Source organism: Lepidothrix coronata, unplaced genomic scaffold (assembly GCF_001604755.1).
Source record: "Lepidothrix coronata isolate B3197 unplaced genomic scaffold, Lepidothrix_coronata-1.0 Scaffold15, whole genome shotgun sequence".
NCBI classification, from domain to species: Eukaryota; Metazoa; Chordata; class Aves; order Passeriformes; family Pipridae; genus Lepidothrix; species Lepidothrix coronata.
The window spans coordinates 7,137,686-7,160,656 of NW_016690195.1; the positions used below are offsets into that span (position 1 = coordinate 7,137,686).

General features: G+C 36.1%; 1 protein-coding gene across 4 annotated transcripts in view; it reads right to left on the reverse strand.

Moving 5' to 3' along the window:
• Positions 1 to 22,971, reverse strand: part of CSMD3 (CUB and Sushi multiple domains 3) — a 618,429-nt gene that overhangs the window by 384,371 nt on the left and 211,087 nt on the right. For all 4 annotated transcript variants that reach the window (XM_017806514.1, XM_017806517.1, XM_017806516.1 and 1 more), the window contains exon 6: positions 1,563 to 1,675. In XM_017806514.1, the coding sequence (XP_017662003.1) occupies positions 1,563 to 1,675 (113 nt within the window). The remainder of the gene's footprint in view (positions 1 to 1,562; positions 1,676 to 22,971) is intronic.

Here is a 22,971-nt window from a genome sequence, read left to right on the forward strand (position 1 = left end):
AGCAATATACATTCAGCAATATAACATTAAAAATTAAATGAGCAAACCAAAACAATAGTAAAAACCCCATTATGTAATCACTACATTTGTAGGTAGTAAAGAGAAATAGAAGACACACAGCATATTCAAATCTCCTACACCTACCAACTCACAGGTTTTATGTGTCTTGCACAAAACACATTTTTGAAAGTCTGTTCTCTTCCATTACATATTACCTCACACTTTCAGCAGGAATGCATGTATGTGTGCCATCTGAGACATAGTTTGTTCTTTTTTTTCTCACTAGTTCAAAATGAACAGCTCGACAATCCAAACTACTTCACTCAAACCACCAAAATAGTTATCATGCGATTTCTCAATTGTGGGGTAGATTTAATAGAGAAAGTTCCTACGGTCTATTTTTTAACAGTCCTGTAAAATAGATTTCCTAGTAAAGAGTGTGATTTATCATATTTGATATGAAAGATATCATGCAAAAAACATGTCACTGCTTTTCATAAACAGTTATAGCAGCCCTGGAGCTAGAGTAAGAAAGCTCCTTTCATGTAAACTCACAGAGAATGCACATTCCAGAAAATCTATGAATCAGAAAGTCCAAATAGAGATATACAATATTTGTTGAAAATAGTAATCAAATATTTTCTGTTCTTGTATAAAATAGGCTATTTGAGACAATGACAGAGTTGTAAAATTTACCATTATCAAAGATCAATTTCATGAAAAAAACAGCCATAGGCTTTTGTTAATTGCAATTTTTACATTAGTTGACTAATTTTATCAGATTCTGCAGTGCACTTTATGTAGCTAATCTCTTCCTATGCTAAATTTTCTGTAAGAAATAAATGAAATTCTTGAACTAAATCCTGATAAGAATGCCATGATTTTTTTTTTTCATCAGATAAATGGAAAAAAAACACAAAAAGGGTTGCTGTCCCCTGAAGGTCCACTGGTACACTGTGGATATTGAAAAATATTATTTACAGTATTCCCATACACTAATGAAGTTCAGTTTTCATTAGCACTTCATCAATAGAACGACCTTGTTCAAAATGGTGATATCCTCAAATTAATGCTTCAGACGATTTTACTCTTACTCAAAATACTGCTTGTTCATAAAAACAGTGGGTAGAATCTTACAAGTTAATTAAACCTTTAACAGCGCAAAGCATTCAGAAATAGGTAGTAAGAGATAATAGTGACTAAATACTACATTAATAAATAGAAACCTACTGTTTTACAAACATAATTTATACAACTATAGAGTCAATTACATAATTTAATTATAAAACTATGATTTCTGTATCTGTTACACAGTATTTTTCAGAATATTAGGACCTTTTTTAAAAACTAAGTACTGTCACAGGCTAAAGGAAAGCAGATATCTCCTGATAATAAAATACCCATACTCTAACATACTGTAATTTGATATAGCAGGTTGTACAACAAAGTATACTTTTATGAGAATTTTTTATAAGGGGCACTTCCCATTTCCTCTAAAACTTCAGGCACTATTTATCCTAACAAAACCAGCCACAACAAAAAATGTATTTCTTTAAATGTACCTTGGTAGTGAGCACTAAATCCACGGTATCGGTGATTGCTGTCTGTTACAAAATGTAGTCTGAGCCAGTTTTTGTTGCTGATAACTGGAGGAGGTATATTCATTCCAGACAGCCTGAATCAAAACAAACAAACAAAGATTATTATTAAAAGATTTAAAAATTATCAGGAAAACCTTTATATTCAAAATAGTATTCACTGACATGCCCCCCTACGGAACTTTTTATTTATCAGTTAGTAGAGTTTTAACAACCATGAATAGTCAAAGTTGTCCACTATGCATGACCAAATGATGGGATACAAATGAGTGCTAATCCAGAAACCACACAATCATGTTATTGGTCAGACACAGCACTGTCAAGATGCCACTACAATGGCACTCAGGCTAGAAAGAATTTGTGTCTATCCAGGCTGGATAATGGGTATAGTGGGTTTCTGTGGCTGGGTTTTGGTAGCGGGGGGGCTATAGGGGTGACTTCTGTTAGAAGCTGCTAGAAGCTTCCCTAGTTCCGTGCAGCCAATGCCAGCCAGCTCCAGAATGGGCTTCCTGCCGCTGGCCAAGGCCAAACCAATTAGGAGTAACAGTGATGCCTCTGAGATAACATATTTAAGAACAGAAGGTTGTTGCACAAAAAAAATTCCAGCCAGGGAAGAGCAGAGTGAGAACATGGGAACATCAATGTAGACACCGAGGTCAGTGCAGAAGGAGGTGGAGGAGGATCTCCCGGCACCGGAGCTGCGGCCCTGCAGCCCGTGGTGCAGACCACGGTGGAGCAGCTGTGCCCCTGCAGCCCATGGAGGACCATCGGGGTGCAGAGACCCACCTGCAGCCCATGGAGGAGCCCATACTGGAGCAGATGGATATCCGAAGGAGGCTGTGACCCCGTAGGAGGCCCAAGATGGAGCAGGGTCCTGCAGCCCATGGAGAGGGAAGCCCATACTGGAGCAGGTTTTTCCCAGGTAGGATTTGTGGCCTCTGTGGGGGACTCATGCAGGTACAGCTCATTGGTGAAGGACTGCACCCCATGGAGGAGTGACTCACGGGCCAGCAGCTTGGGAAGAACTGTTGCCTGTGGGACAGACTCACACTGGAGAGGTCCATCAAGGACTGTCTCCTGTGAGAGGCACCCCACGGGAGCAGGGGAAATACTCCTCTCCCTGAGCAGTGGCAGGACTCCTCTCCCTGAGCAGTGGCAGAAACAACTGCCATAATCCTCATGCCCTGTCTCCTTGCACCATGGCGGGGGAGAAGGTAGAACTTTGAGGGAAGGAGGATTGGGGGGGAAGGTGTTTTTAAGATTATTTTACTTCTCGCTCTTTTGCTCTGATCCTGTCTGTAATAAATTCAATTAATATCCCCACTTTGAGTCTGTTTTGTCTGTGACGGTGATCACTAAATCTCTCCCAGCTCTTAACTCATGAATCCTTCACTGTTTTTTTTTTTTTTTTTCTCTGTCCAGTTGTAGAGGGGAGTGAGAGTGCAGCGTTAGTGGGTACCTGGCATCCAGTCAGGGTCAATCCATTACATGGGCTAGGCAGAACCTTGCTCTGGGCACCAGGGAAAGGATTGCGCCCTGTGACTTTCACATTCAAGACATGGAATAAGAGAGTTTAGGTTATGCAGACCACTCTCTGAAACTACAATACTGACACCTATTTTTCAAGAGTAAGTAATTTTCTACATTCAGGGTATAAAGAAAAAAGAAATATTCCATCACTTGAGTGACTTTGAAATCAGTTATTAAAAGTACAAGAAGAGAAGGGAACTGTAGTGGATTGAACCCACCTAGCAGCCAAGCACCACACAGCTGCTCACTCCCTCCCTTCTCTGCCCCCAACAGCATAAAGGGGAGAGAACAGGCAGAGAAAAAGCAAGAAAACTCATGGGCCAAAATAAAGACTCTTCAAAACACAGTTTAATAAGTGAAGAGGTGAGAAAAAAGAAAAAAAAACAAACAAATGATGCAAAGGCAATAATTCACCACATTGCACAAATAAATAATCAAACCAGTCTCCAAGCAATTACTACTTGTCTCTCAGCCCTTCTCCTCATCTTTTATTGCTGACCAGGAAGTTATATGGTATGAAATATCCTTTTGGTCAATTTGTGTCAGTTGTTTAGGTTTTGACCCTTTCCAGTATCTTGCCTATGCCTGGTCTATGGGGACAGAAGAGGGGGAAAAGAAAGCCTTGATTGTTGTGCAAACCCAGCTCAGCAGTAGCCAAAACTTTGTTGTGCTATCAACTGCTTTAGTCACAAATCCAAACTACAGCATCATATGGGCTTCTACAAAGAACATTAACTCTGAGTCACTAGACTCAGTATACAAAATTACCTGACTTTTTACTGGGTTTTTTTTCTGTTTGTTTTTTTTTTCTTTACTTTTAACATCAGGATATTGCTCCAGTTACTGTAGTCTTTCATCTTGACTTGTTCATTATGAATATTTGTATTTAAGTTCTTGTTGGTTTGGTTGGTTGTTTTTTGTTTGTTTGTTTGTTTGTTTGTTGTTGTGTATTTTTTCTTTAAATTTTATTTTTAGATGAGATGTCATGTTAGAAAGAAGGTGAATAAGCTACACATAAAAAATTCTTCCATCAAGCCAGTAATCCAAGATATATTTCTCACCAAAATCAGAAAGATAGGTCACATCTTCAGGATTATCTATGTCCTTCCATTTATTTCTAAACAAAGCTTTTCCTGTAGTTAGAATAAAATACTAGCCAACAAGTATACCATTTTATGTTCAGACATAGAGGATTCCTCTTCTATTTTGTGATAAACTGTATTCATAACAAAGCAACTAATTTTGAAGTGTTTTTTTAAGGGGGAAAAAAACCCAAACCCTCCTTAAATAAATAACTAATAAGTCTATGTAGGTATTATTTTGTGAGAAAGACTTTTGAAAGAATAACAGTTTGGAGGTAGTGTTCTTTTGATCTTTTCCCAACCACTCTATCTGAAAACAGAATATGTTTAAGAACACTTTCCAAATTTCTGAAACTTTTCTAGCACCCTCTTTCCCTCAGGCACTAATATAAACGACAAAATGCTTGGTGGTTACCATGGGCTATAAAAACTCCTTCAAATCCTTGCAAAAAAATTTATTTTATACTATGGAGACACATTAACTCATCTAATTCATTTCAGTCGGAGAACAGAGAGAATCTAAGTTCTTTAACCTTGTGAAATTGACTCCAAATCCTAGATCCTAGATCCTAGAAAGAAAAAAATAGGACTATGAGATTGTAGCAGGACATGATAAACGGATTAGGTAATATTGTATTGGTATTAGTTCTTAAATTAGTACCTCTTTTTTGCTGCACCCCCTCACCTCAGCCTCACAGAATTGCCACACATTTCTGCATGGGTCTGTAAAAACACCACTCCAAGGAACAGCGGTTTCATATTAGTTGGTATTTGGGGTTTAAAAATCTAGATAGTCCATGTAGTTCTCTGACAGGCTTAAGCCATTAATACTATCCCTAATACAAAATATGCAAAAATCAGTCAAAAATTATACTTACAGTCTCTCTTGATTTATTTAATTATTTTTAAAATATATATTGCAAATTAAGAAGTTACAGCACTTATACAGGAAACTGAACATATCAGTTTAATCCTTGTTTCAGACAAAGGGAAGGGATCCAAAAATGTCATTTAGTTCATCATTTTCAATACAACATGACATGTATAGAGAGGCAGTTTTAATACAAATATATGTATTCATTTGTGTCTTCTATCTACCATTCATATTACTAAAGTGCCATTCTGTGAAAGGATCAATGTGTTCATCAACCCAGCAGGAAAATGAAAAGTGTTCTGGTCTGCAAAGGTTAGAGTGTAGGCAGAAGACACAGAAAGGAAACCTCAGCTCTCTAACTTCCTTCCGAGGTTGGACTGAATGATCTTAGAGGTCTTTTTCAATCTTGATGATTCTGATTCTACTCCTTTCTTGTTTGTGTTAAAAAGGGAAAGACTACTTTTTATATCAACGAATACTTTATTTCACATTTTATGATCAAATAATTCTAATATTAAATTTGTATTTGTGATATTAAATTGTTACAGTCAGTAAGATTGATAGAAATATTCATTCTGACAAAACCTGTTTTTCCAGCTGCTGGTACTTTGCTATGTGGCTTCCAGGATCACTCTGGGCCCCCAAAGTGCCTGGTTATTCAGCTGCTGGGCTCAGTGGACCTTTCAGTTCTCTTTTTCTGATTTGCCTCCCAGTCAGTATAAAAACTTTTTCTACCAAACCATTAGAAACTTCATAAAATTACATGCAATACTAATATTCAGAATTTAATGACAAAATAAAAATAAAAACAAACAAACAAACAAACAAAAAAAAAAACAAAAAAAACAAACAAACAAAAAAAACCAAAAAAAACCCAAAACAAAAAAACAAAAACCCCAATTCATTTCCTTTTCTGGTTAGCTTTACTACACGATGCATGGTTCCAGCTAGATATTAAATTACATTTGCACATTGCTTTGTACCAATTAAAGTCAGAACTGCACAATAACATGTATTCAGCATTAAGAGGCAGAAGCCTAAACTTATTGATTAGAAAACATCAAATATTTCTGAATTTTCACTCTGAATTTTATCATGAAATGCACTTTTCTACCACCAAAAAATGACTTTAGTTGCTACAAATTTCTTATTAAAAATGTCAGAAGTATACTTTAGTTTGATGCTTGTTTTTTGGAAGGTAGAAGTTTAATTAGGTGTCCTTTTTGGTACAGCTATTTCTCTGTATAATAATATTAACTAATGATGCAAGAGAAAATAGTTCTTTTACTTAAATTCTCACCCTCCAACTAATTTTTAGGTGATATGGAGGCAACAACTTGTCACTGGTTACATATTTTAAAATAAGCTTGTTACTGGAAGAGGTCTTACTGAACAATTAGAACAAAAATAAGGCTGTAAAGCACAGTTCCTAACACCTATTTTGACTCATATATATATTCTACCTATAATGAAGTTTCTCTTTAAAAATCACAAAAACATGTGAAAAATAAATTTTAAGTAAGTGTATTGTCCAAGGCATGAGAAAATGTTGCACTAGGCATTTTAATATGATCATGGTAAAAGACTAATCTTGTTTCTAAAATAGCTAATATCTAGTTAAATGTACCTAACAAATCAAATATTTACTAATATATCTATCATCAACAGCTCTAAGTTATATTTGAGGTGATTCTAAGTAAGAACATGCTGAGTTCTAAGTAAATTCACAGTTCCTAAAATTGGATTTTTACAGTTCATGATTTCTGTCAGATTGTTCCCAGAAAGTAGATTTGCATACTGACAAAATTTATTCTGTTTATACAACCGCCCCTTTTCTCATGTCAATTTATCTTCTCAGCAAATTATAAAGCTGTTCACTATTACCATAATGCATTGGCACCCCAACCTACTTCTGTGCCAGTTACTATTCCACGCATAGCTATGCTGCATTTACAGTATTTTCCTAAAATTCAAAGTAAAACACCATATCTTCCATAAAGGAAATGCAGCTGTTTCATCTTCTTTTATAATTCAAAAGCTCCCTCTCAAGCTGCACTGAATCCTGCATAGCAAATTTCAGTCAACAGAGAGCAAGATTCCCTTCTGCAGCTGTCTTTCACAAACTCTTAAATATGTTAATGGAGAACCTCATTTTAAACCAGAGATTTAAAGTATCTCACCACTGTGTATAGTCAACAGCATTTACTGTTATTTACTTTAAAAGTATTGGAAAAAAGAAGTGCTTACTGAAATAACGCACCTTTGTTGCTAATCAAGGGATTAGTAGAAGAGTAGGACTGTGCATGTAGATGTGTCAGTAAAGTTCCCATCTATGCATTTTACTTGCTTGTGGGTAAATCACAGTTTACAGGAGAAATAAGACACTAAAACTTCTGAGAATCAAAATTTCATTCTTCTTGCACTTCATTACAAGAGCATGGCCCATCCCACTCCTTCATGCACTAATTAGCTAATAATTAAAAAAAAAAAATCACTCTGCTTTAGGCTAATGATCCAGTGAAGTCAATTAGTATTTTATTTGCCCTCAGAATTCTAACAAATAACTCCCACCTTATGTTGCAAAGTGCTTTTTCGGGTTTTTTAATAGCATAGTGCACATCTTCCATTTTTCCAGAGGAGGAATACTATACAGTTACTTGGACATTTGAAATGTACACTGTCTTCTAGCTATAATCATCAGAAGAGGTTCAAAAATTCCTGTCTTGTTCATGTACCAAGGTAGCTTTAATTACTAAAAATCATCCAAAACTGCAGTTCTTACAAACAAATTGTGACTGATTGTCACAATTGTCAATGCACTGATTATTATCAAGCAACAAGTGCACAAGCCCTGCTAATAAAAGCTTTAATTTAGGCGTTCAATGTGTCCAAAAATATTCCTAACAGAAAAAAAAGTTTTGGGTTTGTTTTAAAATATACAGCAAAGTTTTTCACACAAAACTTTTTATTAAGCATATGATTCCTACATTTCCTCATGTGCCAGGGGCTTCACAGAAATGGAATTAATCAAAAAAAGAATTTGAGGTTGATACCACATCTAAAACCAGTGCTGAAACACATTCTAATACTACCAAAGCTTTAGACTAACACAGACTTTCATCTTAGCATGACTGGGTGCACACATAGATCTCATCACTCATGTATATGCACTAGAAAAACCTAAGTGCTTGTTTTGATTCAAAGGAGCTGTGCAGATTCTTTTTCATTGGAATTATTTGTCCGTTGAAATAAAACTACTATATAAAAAGTTTTGATTAAAAAAAGGCAAAGCATCACATATTTTGATAAGGGCTATTGAGCATTGCCCATGTCCATGTTAGTGGGGCTTAATACTTACACAGTATAATACACTAAAAAAGACAGCAGCCACCTGCCCCTTGAAAGGAAAGATGTACCCAATAGAACAGCATCTGATCAATGACCTGTCTGGTTTGGTTAAATTTTGCTTAAATTAGTCAGTACTTGTATTAAACAGAAATTTGAAGTATCAACCACTCACAGCTTATTGTGTTTCCTATACTTTTATACAACATACACTCATTAGAAAAGATTTCTAGCATCTTTTTCTTTGTTCCCTATGACTGTCTTGATCCCACGAAATAACTCTTGCAGCAAGCTTCATAATAAATATCTTTTGGAAAAGGATCCACCCCACAATGTGGGGCACAAGATTAAAACTCACATCTCTTATTTAAAAATACAGATCTGTTTAGAAACATCCAGTTGCACACTAGAGAAGCAAAGCTGAAAAGAACTGAATATTTAACACATTGTTTGATTTGAAAGATCCTGAAGGATTCAATGATTAAGTCAACATACCTCTCCTGTTCCATCAACCCACTTTGTATGATATTTACATTGAATTTCAGACACTAATCTTAACATCGATACTTTGGTAAAGCACTAAAAACATAAGGGTTTTTTTTTTTTATGACTAGACCTATCAATATTTTTTATGTTTCCAGTTCCAGTGATTATATTAATGGGTCTTAATGGCAGTTATTATAGATGTGACTGCCTGTTGCATGACAACTTTGGGTACTGGCCTTTTTTTTTCCTGGAAATGTTCTATCCAAATTCTATTAAATCATTTCAGAGCAAGGACACTGTGACACATATTGTCAAAATGCACAAAAAAAACCCAACCTCTTCTATCTTTTACAAAATCTATTGCTGTCTAAACTGAGAACTCAAGATTTTAATTCTGTTGAATATATGAAATAAAAGTTAAATCCTAATAGGCATTTTCAGTTATCTTTGGGTAACAGCATAGGTCAACAAGATGGATTATTGCCTGTAAATTTTGCTTCTGTGAAAGTATTTCTAATATAGATATTCAAGTAATATAAAAGTATTTTAAGAGCTGTGAATTTCCTAGAATTTTAATTGCAGCTTACACTTATGCAGTATTAACATATCTAACATTGGTATATCTGTATTACAGAAAAAGACTTAATGAGACATCGCTGTGACAGAAGCTACAGAACTTTTATTTAAGTTGAAGTTTTCATTTAATTGTATGTGTGACACCAAAGCTGCAGATGGTTATCAGGGCTACTCTTGTGTGTGCATCCAGTACACTCAAGCAATTAATTCTCTAGATGATTAAGGAATTGACCATCTAGTGAAATAACAAACTGGGTTCAGAAAAGAGACTAAAAGTAATTACAGTATCAAAATAAGTAAAGTTTCCCAGTTGAGTCTTCAAATGACGAAAACAAAAAATGACACAGTAAGATTAACTTGGAAACACAAAAAGCATATGAATAAAGAAAACAAAACAGGAAGGGAATTGAGTTAATCTTCTGCAATGACATAGTTCAATGTCCAGTCATAAGGAATGACAGAACACATCCTTCCAGGGAGAAAGTAAACAGTACTAATTCAGTCTTGAAAGAGGAAAGAAGGCAAAGTTTTCTCTCCCTAAAACTAGCTCTTTCTCAAAGGTAAATATGGAGTAGAAAAGTAAAGGAAAAATGTTCAAAAGAAAAGAATCTAAAATATAATGTTCTACTAGCAGTTTGAGGGTAATATATAGCCTAAGTTTTAAGCGGTTACAAAGGTAGAAGTTAGTAAAAGACCTAATTCCTATTGTTAGTTCCTGTAATATTGTCTATAGTGGGACTAAGTATTCTGTGTTTCTGAGAATCAGGACATTCACAAGGTTGAAGATAGATGTAGCCTTGATTGTTTTTTCCACATCTCAGAACCACAGCCCAATGAATGACAAAAAGCTGTTTTTTTTTATTTTTAGAACAGTGAATTGCCATTATTCAAATTTAGCCTCATGAGCTATTCAGAAGTAAACTAGAGGTTTAGGTAGAAACTCCACTGCAATCACTTATTTCTGATGAAATGAAAACTTAAATAAGCCAATGTTTGGGAAGTAGAGGAAAAAAAGTTCTGCATTATGTAACCTTAAAAAAACCACTGTTCTGTAAATTATTTTAACAATCTGTTGATTAATTTTAGAGTTATTCATCTAGAGTGATAAAAATAATTCACCCTATGACTTTTTGTTAAGTATATTACGATGTCTGAAAGATCAAAAAAAAAAGTCTTTGTTTTAAAAATGTCAGTGTTGAAATATATGAAAGCCTTGTCATGCCTTTGCAATGTTGGAAATAGTTCAATTTTGGAGTAAAGTTACTGTCATATAAAGCAAGTCTATGAGAAACCTCTGTATGATTATTAAAGACAGAATAAGGGTCCAGCTGATGATTAATGAAAGTTTGTAGTACCATGGATATGAAATTTTGAAAAGTGCCAAGATTAAGAAATACTTTCTAACTTCAAAAGTAGATTGCAGCTTATAAAGTCAGTTGTTCATATGTCAAAGATTTCCCAGTTAAGCTCTTGACTTGGTAGAATAATGAAGTATGATGAAAGGTAAAAGGAACCTTCCAAATATACATACTGTGAATTTTTAGCCTATGATATAAGTAATCTGGTCTTTGTGACAAAAGTAAATAACACTGATAGACAGTGTTGCTGTCCTGATTGCCTGCAGGACCAGCATAAGCTGCTGATTTTCATATAGATGTCAGGGTCTTATGAAAGGAGTCATTATTCATAAATATGATGCAAATACTTCATATGCAAAGTGACCTTGCACTTATCACTCAAACTCCCTGAGCAGATCATAGAAACAATATAAATACATAACTTCAGCTGGGCTGCACATGATGGTTAATGCATGAGTCTTTCTACCACACAAGCTGTGGCAACCTGAGCAGTTCCTTGGTGTAACTAATGAGATCAATCTGGTCAGGGCAATCAGCAAGGAGCAGGGGTGGCTGAGTTTGAATGCACCACTGAGAAGATACAGGCTGTGTATCAGCTACTGCAGGCTGTGCAGGTGAGGTATCCCCCAAAGGCACTCATCCTGGTGGCCCAGAGGCTAGGATATTGTGGACACCAAGAGCTGTCCCAGGATTTTTTTTCCTGCACATGCTAAAACAAATCTGTCTCTTTCAAGAATCCCAAGGCTGAGAACCCTGGACAGGTATAAAGATGAATGTGATTATCTGAATGTTTTCCCTTGAATTTTGCACATTTCTTCCCTCTACTTTTACTGTTACTCTAAATAAAACTAAATTGAATACAACTTGTATGTGACCAATTTCTTCTTTGGGCAATAGTCAAATTGAATAACTGGGACCATTATCTGTGAGAGGCTTATATAGTTTACCTCTCTTAAAATGTTGCCATAATCCTACTATTTCAGAACCAGCTGTTCTCTTTTCAATTTTATATAACAAATTGTTATACTTACAAACACTGCCTGAAAGGGGGAAGGAAGCTTGTTCTTGAGCCTTTCTGGTAAGTGTTAATAAATGAACCAAACAAAAAACCACAAAAACATCGACTGTACTCCAATGTGATGGTCAATAGATCATATATGCAATACTAATATATAGCTTGTTACACACAAAATCGTGTTGGGATAGAAGAGAATAGTCCCATATGTGGTGTCAAAACTTATTATTACTCCAATTGATGCTATAACAGATGAACAGTCTAAATATTGAAAGTCTCATTAATACTACCTGTAACTTCTTTAATAAAAGAAATGTTTCTAGCATGTATCCCTTTTCTCCAGTGTTATGCTTAAATGTTCATAGTTCCTCTGTGTTCTGAGATCTTTGTTCTTTTCCAAATAAAAAAGGTTTATTGTGAGTCATTCTGCCCTTACTATGCTCTTCTGAGATCCCACCTGGTATACTGCAACCAGCTCTGGCATGCCCAACACAAGAAGGACATACACCCGTTGGAGCAAGCACAGAGGAGGGCCTCTAGGATGATTAGAGGGATGAAGCACCTGTCCTATGAGCAAAGGCTGAGAGAATTGGGATTGGTCAGCACGGAGAAGGGAAGACTGCAGGGTGACTTAATTGTGGCCTTGCAGTTCCTGAAGGGAGCCTACAAAAAAGGTTGAAAAGGACTTTTACAGGGGCATGCAGTGACAGGACAAGAAGAGTGGCTTTAAACTAAAAGAGAATGGATATAGATTGGATATTAGAAAGACATTATTTACTGTGAGGATGGTGAGGGACAGCACTACGTTGCCCAGAGAAATTGCGGATGTCCCATCCCTGGGGGCCCCATCCCATCAAGGCCAGGCTGGATGAGGTGTTGAGTAATCTGGTCTAGTGGAAGGTACCCCTGCTCATAGCAGAGGGCTTGGAACTAGATCATCTTTAAGGTCCCTTTTAACCCAAACCATTCTAAGATTCTATGATCAGTATCCTGAAATCGTCATGACACAACTCTCCTTCCTCAATCTTGAATAATCTTTGGGTAATTTTATTGTTTCCTAAACATAACCTTTTGTTTCTCTCAGTGGTTCCCAACCTTCTCCAGCCCCATTTAATACAGAGGGCCAAGATGTGTTACACAGCAACTGCCTGGGGTCATCAAACCTTGTGTATACATGATAGTCACATAGTCTTGACCTATTTGACCAGTAGACAATTGTCAGAGCTCAAAGACAAGCCAAAAACAGCCCAGGCCACGACACCTGAGAAGAGTCAATCCAGCTGTCAGATTAATAAAAGGCCTGTGGCCACTTCCCAACAATAAGGCAAAAGTCATATTTACTGAGTTGTCAGTTGCACTCAGTATGATCAGATTAACATTAAAGAAACTTGGAGGCATTGGAAATCGGAAGCAAAGACTACTTCTTCATGAAGCTAACTCTCATTTAACTTCTCTCCCTAATCCTTAGTACTTCATGTAACTACAGTAGTTAAAATGAAAATCTCATACTGGTATGCAGTATTCAAACCGGTAAAAGACTCTAATTATATTTGCTGCAGAGCATGAAGGGAAACTGGCATGCAACTCTGGATGGAGATAAAGTTTAAAATATAAGTTAAATTACTCCCACTCTGCAGCAAAATCAAGAACCCCAGGGGTCTTATTAGAAAGAATACTTTTAGAATCTAGTTTTTCTGAGTATCTGCCACTCTAGTCACTCATAGTTAGATATTACATCAAAATGCAAATATATCTTAAAAGAGTTGTTCCTTAACGTTAGAATAAAAATGCAAAATGCTGTCATGTTAGGTCTGAGTCAGTTATATTATTTCGCCTTTTTAGGTGTGATAATAAGACAAAGGACCTGAAATGCCTTTAAAGAACATCTCATCAATACAAAGTAAGAGGATAAACATTAAAAAGTTTGAATCAAACTACAGGTGATCTTTTTCTAAGTCTTCATCTCTTCCTATTTCCTATTTTCTCCCTTCAAAAACGTATCAAGGTAGATTCTAAAATCTGTCAAGGAATCCATGCAGATTGCTCACAGAACCATTCACCTTAGTTTCCACCTTACTTTTTTTGTAAATTAATCTTTTGCTCAGCTACATATTATGCAAGAGCTTTCTTTCGTATCTTAAACATCTGGGCTCCTTCTAATTCTACTGAATTTATCGCATATGACATTTACATTTTAAAATTGATTACATTTATCTGTAGTGACTTTTCCTCCTTCTGCAATATATCTGTAAGCAAATATATTTCTTACTCAATTCCATAGAACTTCTATTTCAAAGTGCTTGACAAATATCGAGAAGCTGTACCATTCTTTATTTAATAATAACAATAATTAAAAAAAATCCAACTCATAAAGAGACACTATATTGTTCTCCACCACAAAAAACTAAGACAAAATCAGAAACTGCCTGGGCTGTAAGGGCACCCTCTTGACCCTAACTAGCCCTACCTGGGGACTCTGTTAAGCTTCTGCCCTTGGGCCTAGGAACCCCATTCCAGCTCAACTTAAGACTGCTCTAGCTCTGTCCTTGATCGTCTCTGTGAGACTGGAGGGACCCTGGACCTGGTTTATCACTTGCCACATTGGAGGCTGTCAATTGACTTTGTTATCTAAGGCCCTGGCTAGGACCCCTGTGTTCAGCTCCTGCAGGACTGCATATCATTGGTGAGTGCATAGCAAGTGTGGCCTGTGTGGAGTCATCCTTGGCTCCCCATTGCCACCTCCGTGCTCCTGCTACTCCTGGACAGAAATAGAGTTCAAATCCCCCAAGTTAAACTGCTCTAATCACTAGAACTGCACTAGTTTTCTATGATAATTTATCTCATTTAAACACTATGAATTTGCTTTTGTTCTGTGTACTTGATCATACTTCTCACTGCATTTGTAACATTCACATTCTCTAACACATTCATGTTCTCTGACTGCAGTTAGGGAAATCTTTCTTATACTTTTTTGCATGAAGTATTTTTAAGATGTTATGATAAAACTGAGATGTGGCTATTGTAGACCTCCATCACTTTTACTTCATAGACATATAACCAACAGAACGTCTTTAAAACTAAGGATGAAAGCTTTGAAAAATCTGAGTAATAAGGGACAGGACAGCTCACATTTAGCCTTATTAGAAGAGTTAAAAAGGGAGAAGGGGATTGGACAAGCAGTATCAGCACGCATGTAAAACACCTCATTGTGAAAGAAATTACTTTTACACTTTACAAAGAGATTTTAGACTATAATTCTCAGTTTGAGGGGTCATAAAAACCTACAAAGTGAGAAGTTAAGAACACATGATGTTTCTGTTTATATGAAGTTTAGTAAACTATATTGTGTTTTCTTCTGGGGATGCAGTTTGTTTGCTTTTCTTTTCTTGTTTTTGTAGATTAACACCTCCTAAAAAAAATCTCAGAACATTTTATTTCTTTATCACAAAGAGCTGCAGGAGTGGCCTCTGCAGGAGACCAGGGCTTGCCCTGTGCCAGGCACAGTTAGCTCCAGTCAGCTCCACAATGAACTCACTGTAGGATACAGCTGAGCCCATCATCTGAGCTGCTGTCACTTCTGTGAAAATGTATTTAAGAAAGGGCAAAAACTACACAGTCAATCGTAATGAGGAAAAAAGTATGTAAGGAACTAATCCTGTGAACTTCAAGGTCATAAAAGGAGGAGGGTCAGGAAGCGTTCCAGCTATTACCACAGAGAGCACCACACTGAAGGAGACTCTCCTAACAGAAACCATGGCACTTGGTGGATTCTACTGGGTTTGAGTGCCAAGGTTTTGGTAGGAGGTGTGGCGACAGGACTGGCTGCTGTGAGAAGATGTTGGAAGCTTGCCCTTTGTCCAACAAAGCACATGCGAGCTGGCTCCAAGATGGATCCACTGCTGGCCAAGGATGAGTCCATCAGTGACAGCGGTAGCACCTCTAGGAAAATATAGTTAGGAAGTGGAAAACCTGCTGCATAACTGCAGCCAGAAGACAGGAGTCAGAATATGTGAGAAACAGCTGTGCAGACATAAGGGCTCTGAAGGAGGAAGTGTTCCAGGGGCTTCAAGAGATGCCTCACCCCAAAATTGATGTACCAACTGTTCCTAATGTATCAAATTTAAAAGAAAAGGAATGTAAAAAACACAAATCTCTTTCTCTAAAAAACAGCAGCTGAAGTCAATGTTAAACACACACTAAGTGTATTTTTCACCCTATTTTTGCAAACTATGGTGAGCATTAGAACAGATTAAAAAAAAATAAAATGAGATAGTTGGGTTTTTTTATTACTTAGCACTTTTAAGAGAAGACTGGAGAAGACTGGTTTTTGGTTTGGTTTTTTTTTTTTTTAAATTAGCACAGAAAAACACTAGATTATCCACTAGTGGTTGCTAGTACTAAACCCTGTATCTATGAAACACATATTGAATCTTAAAATATTAGAAGAGTTACTTTTCTCATGCAAAATAATGCCTTTATTACTGACTCCAGAGATTAGTGACTAAAATTATCTCTTCTGTTCTTTACTGAGAATCAATGTCCTCTTCAGTTCTGGGTATATTCTGTAGATTACTGGCATATCTAGGCCTTTTGTGCCACATAACTGACAGGAGTTAACACACTCCCGTATTTCAAAGTAAAACAATATGCAGAGATATTCATGAACACAGAAGCATGAATAATTGCTCTGAGCAAGGATTCCTATTGTTGCAGCTGTACTGCTTCCAATTCTAGACCTAGGCTGGTATGACACTGAACTGAGCTACTTGTAGATATACATGAACACAATGTGTGTGTAAAGAAAGTCCGAGCCAAACTCCTCTACTTACAAGAAATCATGTTGAAAAGGATGCACCAACGCGTAGTATTGATATATTATTGATTATTGAGTTTACATATGCTAAGATATCCAGAAAACCAGACACATACAATTTTTCAGTGTGTTTAACATTTTTTCATAAAAATAGATATTATAAAAAGAATTTTAAAAAGCAATATTTGTGGCAAATCTTATGGGAAATGAGACAAGGAATTTTTGCTTCTTAATTTGAAGTATAAGCATGTATACATGTAAAAATTCTTTTATTGATTTCAAGTCTTCATACACAGGTGTGTGTAGAGTCACAATTTACGTCATTATTTTCTTTCTAAAACTAAGTGCTGCTCTCAGAGATGAGCATTCGCTTTGGGGCACCACTGCATGGGTCTGACTGCTAGCCACCTGCTGTTTCCAGTAAATCAGACTGTGAACTAGTGATCCATGTCACAGCAGTTTAACCTCTCCATGACTTGGAACCACGCCTCTAAACTGAAAACTTGTAGGTTAATTTGTCCAACAGAACACATCGCTGTCCCTGTTAACACATGCCATACCAAAGATTTAAAAAGCAGCAAATGTCAAAAAAACCAATAAACAATAAATTATGAACTAAGGCAAAGGTATCAGATTGTCCTGAATACTATAACATCCATTAGTCTATTTTTAATTGCAGATAATTAACATTATTTAAAATAACAAAAGGTGATAATTGGAAATATTTAATATTTATTTTACTAGATCAGTCTGTGTTACTTATAAAACTCCTTGGATTCAAAAGTCTTCAATTTACAGCTGTTAAAAATATAAAAAACATTTTAAATAAATATTTGTGTCTTGGAATGTAAAAGTAATATTTTTATTGTGATATAAGCAAATGAAGTTTGTTCTTAATTCTCACCTATTTGCCTCTCCTTCTTCCCCCAAAAGTGAAGAAAGCAGGCCTGCTTAATAATGCTGGCTTTTATAAGGAAAGCAAAATATTTATTGAAGTATTTATTTATAATAAAATTAATGTAATTGCTTAATATATTGACTAATATATAAAAAAGCTTTGCTAGAGAACAAAAACAAAGTTTAGAAGATTTACCAATACACTGTGTTTTTAGAATGAAATATCTTATACTCAAGGAAAATCTGGTACCTCAGTTGAGCAGCCAGCTCATTATGCAGATTTTCCAGACTAGAGCAGATAGTGAGTAAACATCCCTTAGGATAATAATTTTGATTTACTTTACCATATAAATAAAGTATTACTTCAAAAATTTAAGTTGTATTTCACCAGAAGAATTTGACTTTTGTTCGTGACATTTGACTGGAGAGTGATATAATCTAAATTATGCAGTAAAAAGCCAATAACACTAGTTTGAAAATATCTTGTATCAGAGCCTATTATCTATTAAATTCTTATATGATGTCTTTGACTGATATTAGTGGTAATGAGATAATGTTATCTGAGCACTCTGAGAGACCATTATCCTGATATATCTGAGTTGAAAAGTTTGCAAATACTCAGATCTAATAACTGATAAAAGATAGTAGGTCACTAATCCACTTGCTATAAATTAAGATTAAGCTTTAAAATATTGCATTTATAAGAATATAATTGCTAGAAAGATAACCAGAAGAGACTACACATAGACATGGACAGGTGAAAGCAGGCTTGGGCTCCACAGCTGTGTCAGTATACTTTACTCCTAACCTTTAATACCTATCCTAGCATGCCGTAGTGAACAAATGTTAGGCCTACTGAGCCACACCACCACCTGATGATTTAAAAAATAGTTTGGTTTTTTTTTTGGGGGGGGGGAGGATTTTATTAAGATATACTGGAAAATACCTGATTAGGAAACATGAAAAGATTTGTGTAACTGCCAATGCAGTTTTAAAGGCTGTGTAAATATCAAATATCATTTAAATTTGTAAATGAAGTTCAAGGCACATTTTGTTCAGCTATTTAAGAATTCAACACTTTCCAGCATCCTTATTAACCCTATCTGCAACTTATGAAGGTTGTGTGCCTGCAAAAATTAAGGGCGAATACTATAATAGCAACTTATTTTTGCACAAACACAAACTTGTGCAACAAGGACATACTGTTTAACAATTTTTCTTATAGCTATTTACTGTTTTGTGCTTTCTTGATGTATTTGCTGGAGACCAGTCCTCTGTCTGGGTACTAACTCATTATTTGATACACCTTTGTCTTCTTCACTAAGTCTACAGCATTTCGTACTTGTCTGAAATAAATTTCACATTGTTCAAATTCACATTGATTTATCAGTGTCATTCTGAAGCATATTTCTTTATTGTTCTTTAGAGAGCCTGCAACCCTCCACAGTTCAGCGTCACTAATGATATTTATGCATAATTCTTCTTCCACTATCCAAGGTACTGCAAAAATATTTAACGTTACCAGGCCTAGAACTAAGACATCTAAGATGCAACACATGACTTACAGAGACTAACCAGTAACTATTCTTTTGTGCCTTTTCCAAATTAAGTATACCATATATTTAGAGAAAACACTGAGTCTTTTTTCCACTGGTTTTAATAAAAAAATGGTTAGTAAAAAACATTAGATTTTGCAGTAAGTAATTTTTCATCACTTACTCCATTATTTTTTCCAGGGTTCAGAGCTAACTGTCTGTGTTACAGTTTCTCACGTGTTCCTATCCTTTGTCCTACTTTATTTCCTTTGCACTTTTTCTTGTTTTCTTTTTTCTTGTAATGTATTTACAAACTCTCTCTATAACTGTCTTTTATATCCTTTGGTAGTTGTAATTCAGCAACTGTAAATAGCCTTTCATACTATATTCTTACAGCTTCTTATTATTCTAGGCCTTTATTCATTAGTCGTGTGGTTCTTTTCTCATCCTTTGCAAAATTCCTTTCTGCTCTGTATGTCTTTATGACTGCACTAGGAGCTCTAAAGGTCTCTTATTATGATTTATATATTGCTCTTGAATTGGGATAGTCTGTTATTATGCGCTTGATATATTCACTTCCACTTACTGCCAGATCTCCTGCAGATTATATTAACCCTACTCTTTTTTAAATTTGTTTTGGTGAGTTTATTAATGTCTATTGTCTTTTTCCTTAGTACTGATATCTATTTATCCTTAAATAATAATATATTTCCATTCAAAGTACCTTAATCCTTCATAATTTTAGAAAAAAACTTTTTGTTTTGCACAAAAGAAAGAACAAAAGAGTCTATTTCTAAAAACTTAGTAGGTCATTCTGCTCTTTTAATTTATTTCCAGATAAATTAAGTCCTCCTTTTCATCAAATAGTCCTATACATGTATGTGATAATTTTTCAAAATATAAATAATGCCTCCCTCTACTAATTTAACATTTAATAATGGTAGCACTAGTCTTTTCTTTTTTTTTTTTAATGCAGTTATATATTAAAATACAATACCAAAGCATATATTGCAAGAAATCCATCATTTTTATTTTTGCTTAGCTCAATGCAAATAAATATATATATATACCTAGTATTTTATATAGTACCTCTACCTTCCTTTTTTGCCTATTTGATGTAGTACCATAAAAAATACCAATTATTTAGCTGGCTGAATATTATTCTCCCCAATGGCATCCTACTCTGAACTCTGATTTCTTTCAGGGTTAGTTGCAGACTTAACGGTGTTTGTTTCCAGATCTTTTTTTGAATGGAAAATATGTATACATATTCTCTTGAATGACCCACTTGGTTGTATCAACTGTTTTTCAATATGACCACCATGACAGATACTCCTGCCATGAATTCTGGGCACTAAAGTTTAAGTCTATGTGCCATGTTTCAGGGCGAAGCCAAAGGAAAACCAGAGACCAGGAATACAGGATATGTTGCAAAGTAATCTGGACCCCTCTGTGTAAACTGAACTAGGCAATTGAAACCACTGGGTTCATTTTTACCCTTTTCCTGCATCAGTAACAAGCTTTGCAAAAGCTAAGGGGAGTAGTCATACTAAATAAATCAAGCTTTAATTTAATCCAAGATGTCACTGTCATGGCTAGGTTTCTCAAATGAAGATTTGGGAAGGGCTCTACCCACGTTTGTTACAAGCACGCTGGTGGCTAAAAAGGCCAATACGAGACAGGCATGTCCGGTTGCAAAAGGCACCGCAGAAGGACTCCTTAGGTGGTATATTCCGCAAGGCACGATTCTTTCTGCGTTGCGTTTTCTCCTCGAGAGTGATCCTGTGTGCTTTCTCAAAGGCGTCAGCAGCGTTATAGAAAGTGTGTCTCCAGACCTCCTGATTTGAGGCCAGAGCAAACCAGTTACGTAGATCAATATGGCCAAGGCTGAGATGTTGTTTCAGGGAGTCCTTGTATCTTCTCTTTGGGGCTCCTCTCTTGCGACAGCCGGTGGTAAATTCACTGTAAAGCAAGATCTTAGGGAGGTGATGGTCCTTCATCCTTGAGACATGCTCTGCCCAGTGCAGCTGTGTTCTCAGCAACATGGTCTCAATACTTGTGATTGCTGCTAGTTCTAGAACAGACGTATTAGTCACATAATCTGACCAGTGGATGTTTAGGATTGTACAGAGGCACTGTTGATGGAAGCGTTCTAGGAGTCGCAGGTGGTGGCGGTAGATGACAATATAAGAGAGTAGACAGCATAATGGCTCTGTAAACACTGATCTTTGTACTTTTCTTCAAGTGTTTATTTTGCCAAACTCTTTTATGAAGCTTTCTGAAGGCACTATATGCCTTTGCCAACCTGTTGTCTATCTCTCTGTCAATCTTACCATAGGAGGAGATGAGGCTGCCTAGGTAGTTAAACTGCTGGACTGATTTGAGCACTGATTGGCCAATGGTGATACGGGGATGGTGGAAGACTTCCTGAGGTGCTGGTTGACGGAGAACTTCTGTCTTCTTTAAGCTGACTTCCAGCCCAAAGACCTCAGCAGCGTCTGCAAAGCAGGATGTTAAACGCTGCAGAGCTGCTTCTGTGTGTGCCACAAGGGCAGCATCATCAGCATAAAGCGGCTCCCAGACAAGATGGTTTAAGGTCTTAGTGTGGGCCTTCAGTTGCCTTAGGTTGAAAAGGCTTCCATCAGTGCGGTATCAAATGTAGATACCATCCTGATCATCGAGGTCTGCTGTGGCCCTTTGGAGCATCATGCTGAAAAAGACTGTGAATAGGGTTGGAGCGAGAGTGCAGCCTTGTTTCAGACCATTCATTATTAGAAAGGGCTCAGAAAGTGCATTGCCATATCTGACTTGGACGTGTTGATCCTCATGGAATGAGATGATCATTTTAAGGAACTTGGGGGGACAACTTAAGCGTTCCAAAATCTGCCATAGACCTTTTCTGCTCACAGTAATTAAAGTTGCATTACCTTTTAAACAGCATCACATACTTGAAATAGCAAGTTTGGGGATCTCAGCTTTATTTCTGTATATTGAATCTTTCTAGAACAGAATAGTACAGCATTCTGCTCTACTTCACAGTTTCGAGGATCTTGTGTCCAAAGTCCCCAAAACCAAATGGAATGGCAATATTTCAATAACATTCCAATGTATGTCTATAAATGCCCGATGCATAGAATACAGTAATAAAAATAATTTCCAGCACATTTAGTAAAGCTATAGCATCATGTTTAGTGAAGTTTTCAGTATAAACTTAACTTTCAGCTGTTTAAATCCATTAACAGGTTAGTGGAAAGTCTTGCTAGAAGATTAAATTTTAATTCAAAACTAAATGAAAAAAATAATACTCTAAGGACTGTTAGCCTTTGCTGCTGTCATAATCATCTCTCATTTCTCTCCCACAGGAGCTGAACTCTGCTTTCAATTGCATTCAACACTGTAGCACTTCCCTAATTCCATCTTACTAAGGAATTCCCCTTTTGTAATTACCTCCCTGGAAAACACAGACCTCAAAAATAACCAAAACACAAACAAGCAAAGATGTGCGAATTTCGGGATTGTCTCTCAGATTGTATAAGTTACACAGATTTGGTAAGTTTTGTTAGAAAGTTGAAAGCTTCAGTTCAGGATTGTTTGGGTTTTTTTTCTTGAAAGACATGGTGTCAGCTACTAAACAGAAAATAAGCCTTATTCAAACAGTCCTTTACCTTACCCTTCACTTCGGACATTCAGGACAGTATATTCATGCTCAGCAAATAGAGATGATGGTAAAAGTTTGTCATCTGACATAAAAAATAATGGGGAAAAGAAGTTCTGAGCAGAGCAATATATCCATATGAAAGATGTCAGAGCCTGTGTTATATGCTTCAAGGATGAGAGAGTATGTACTATGCAGTAGGTACTT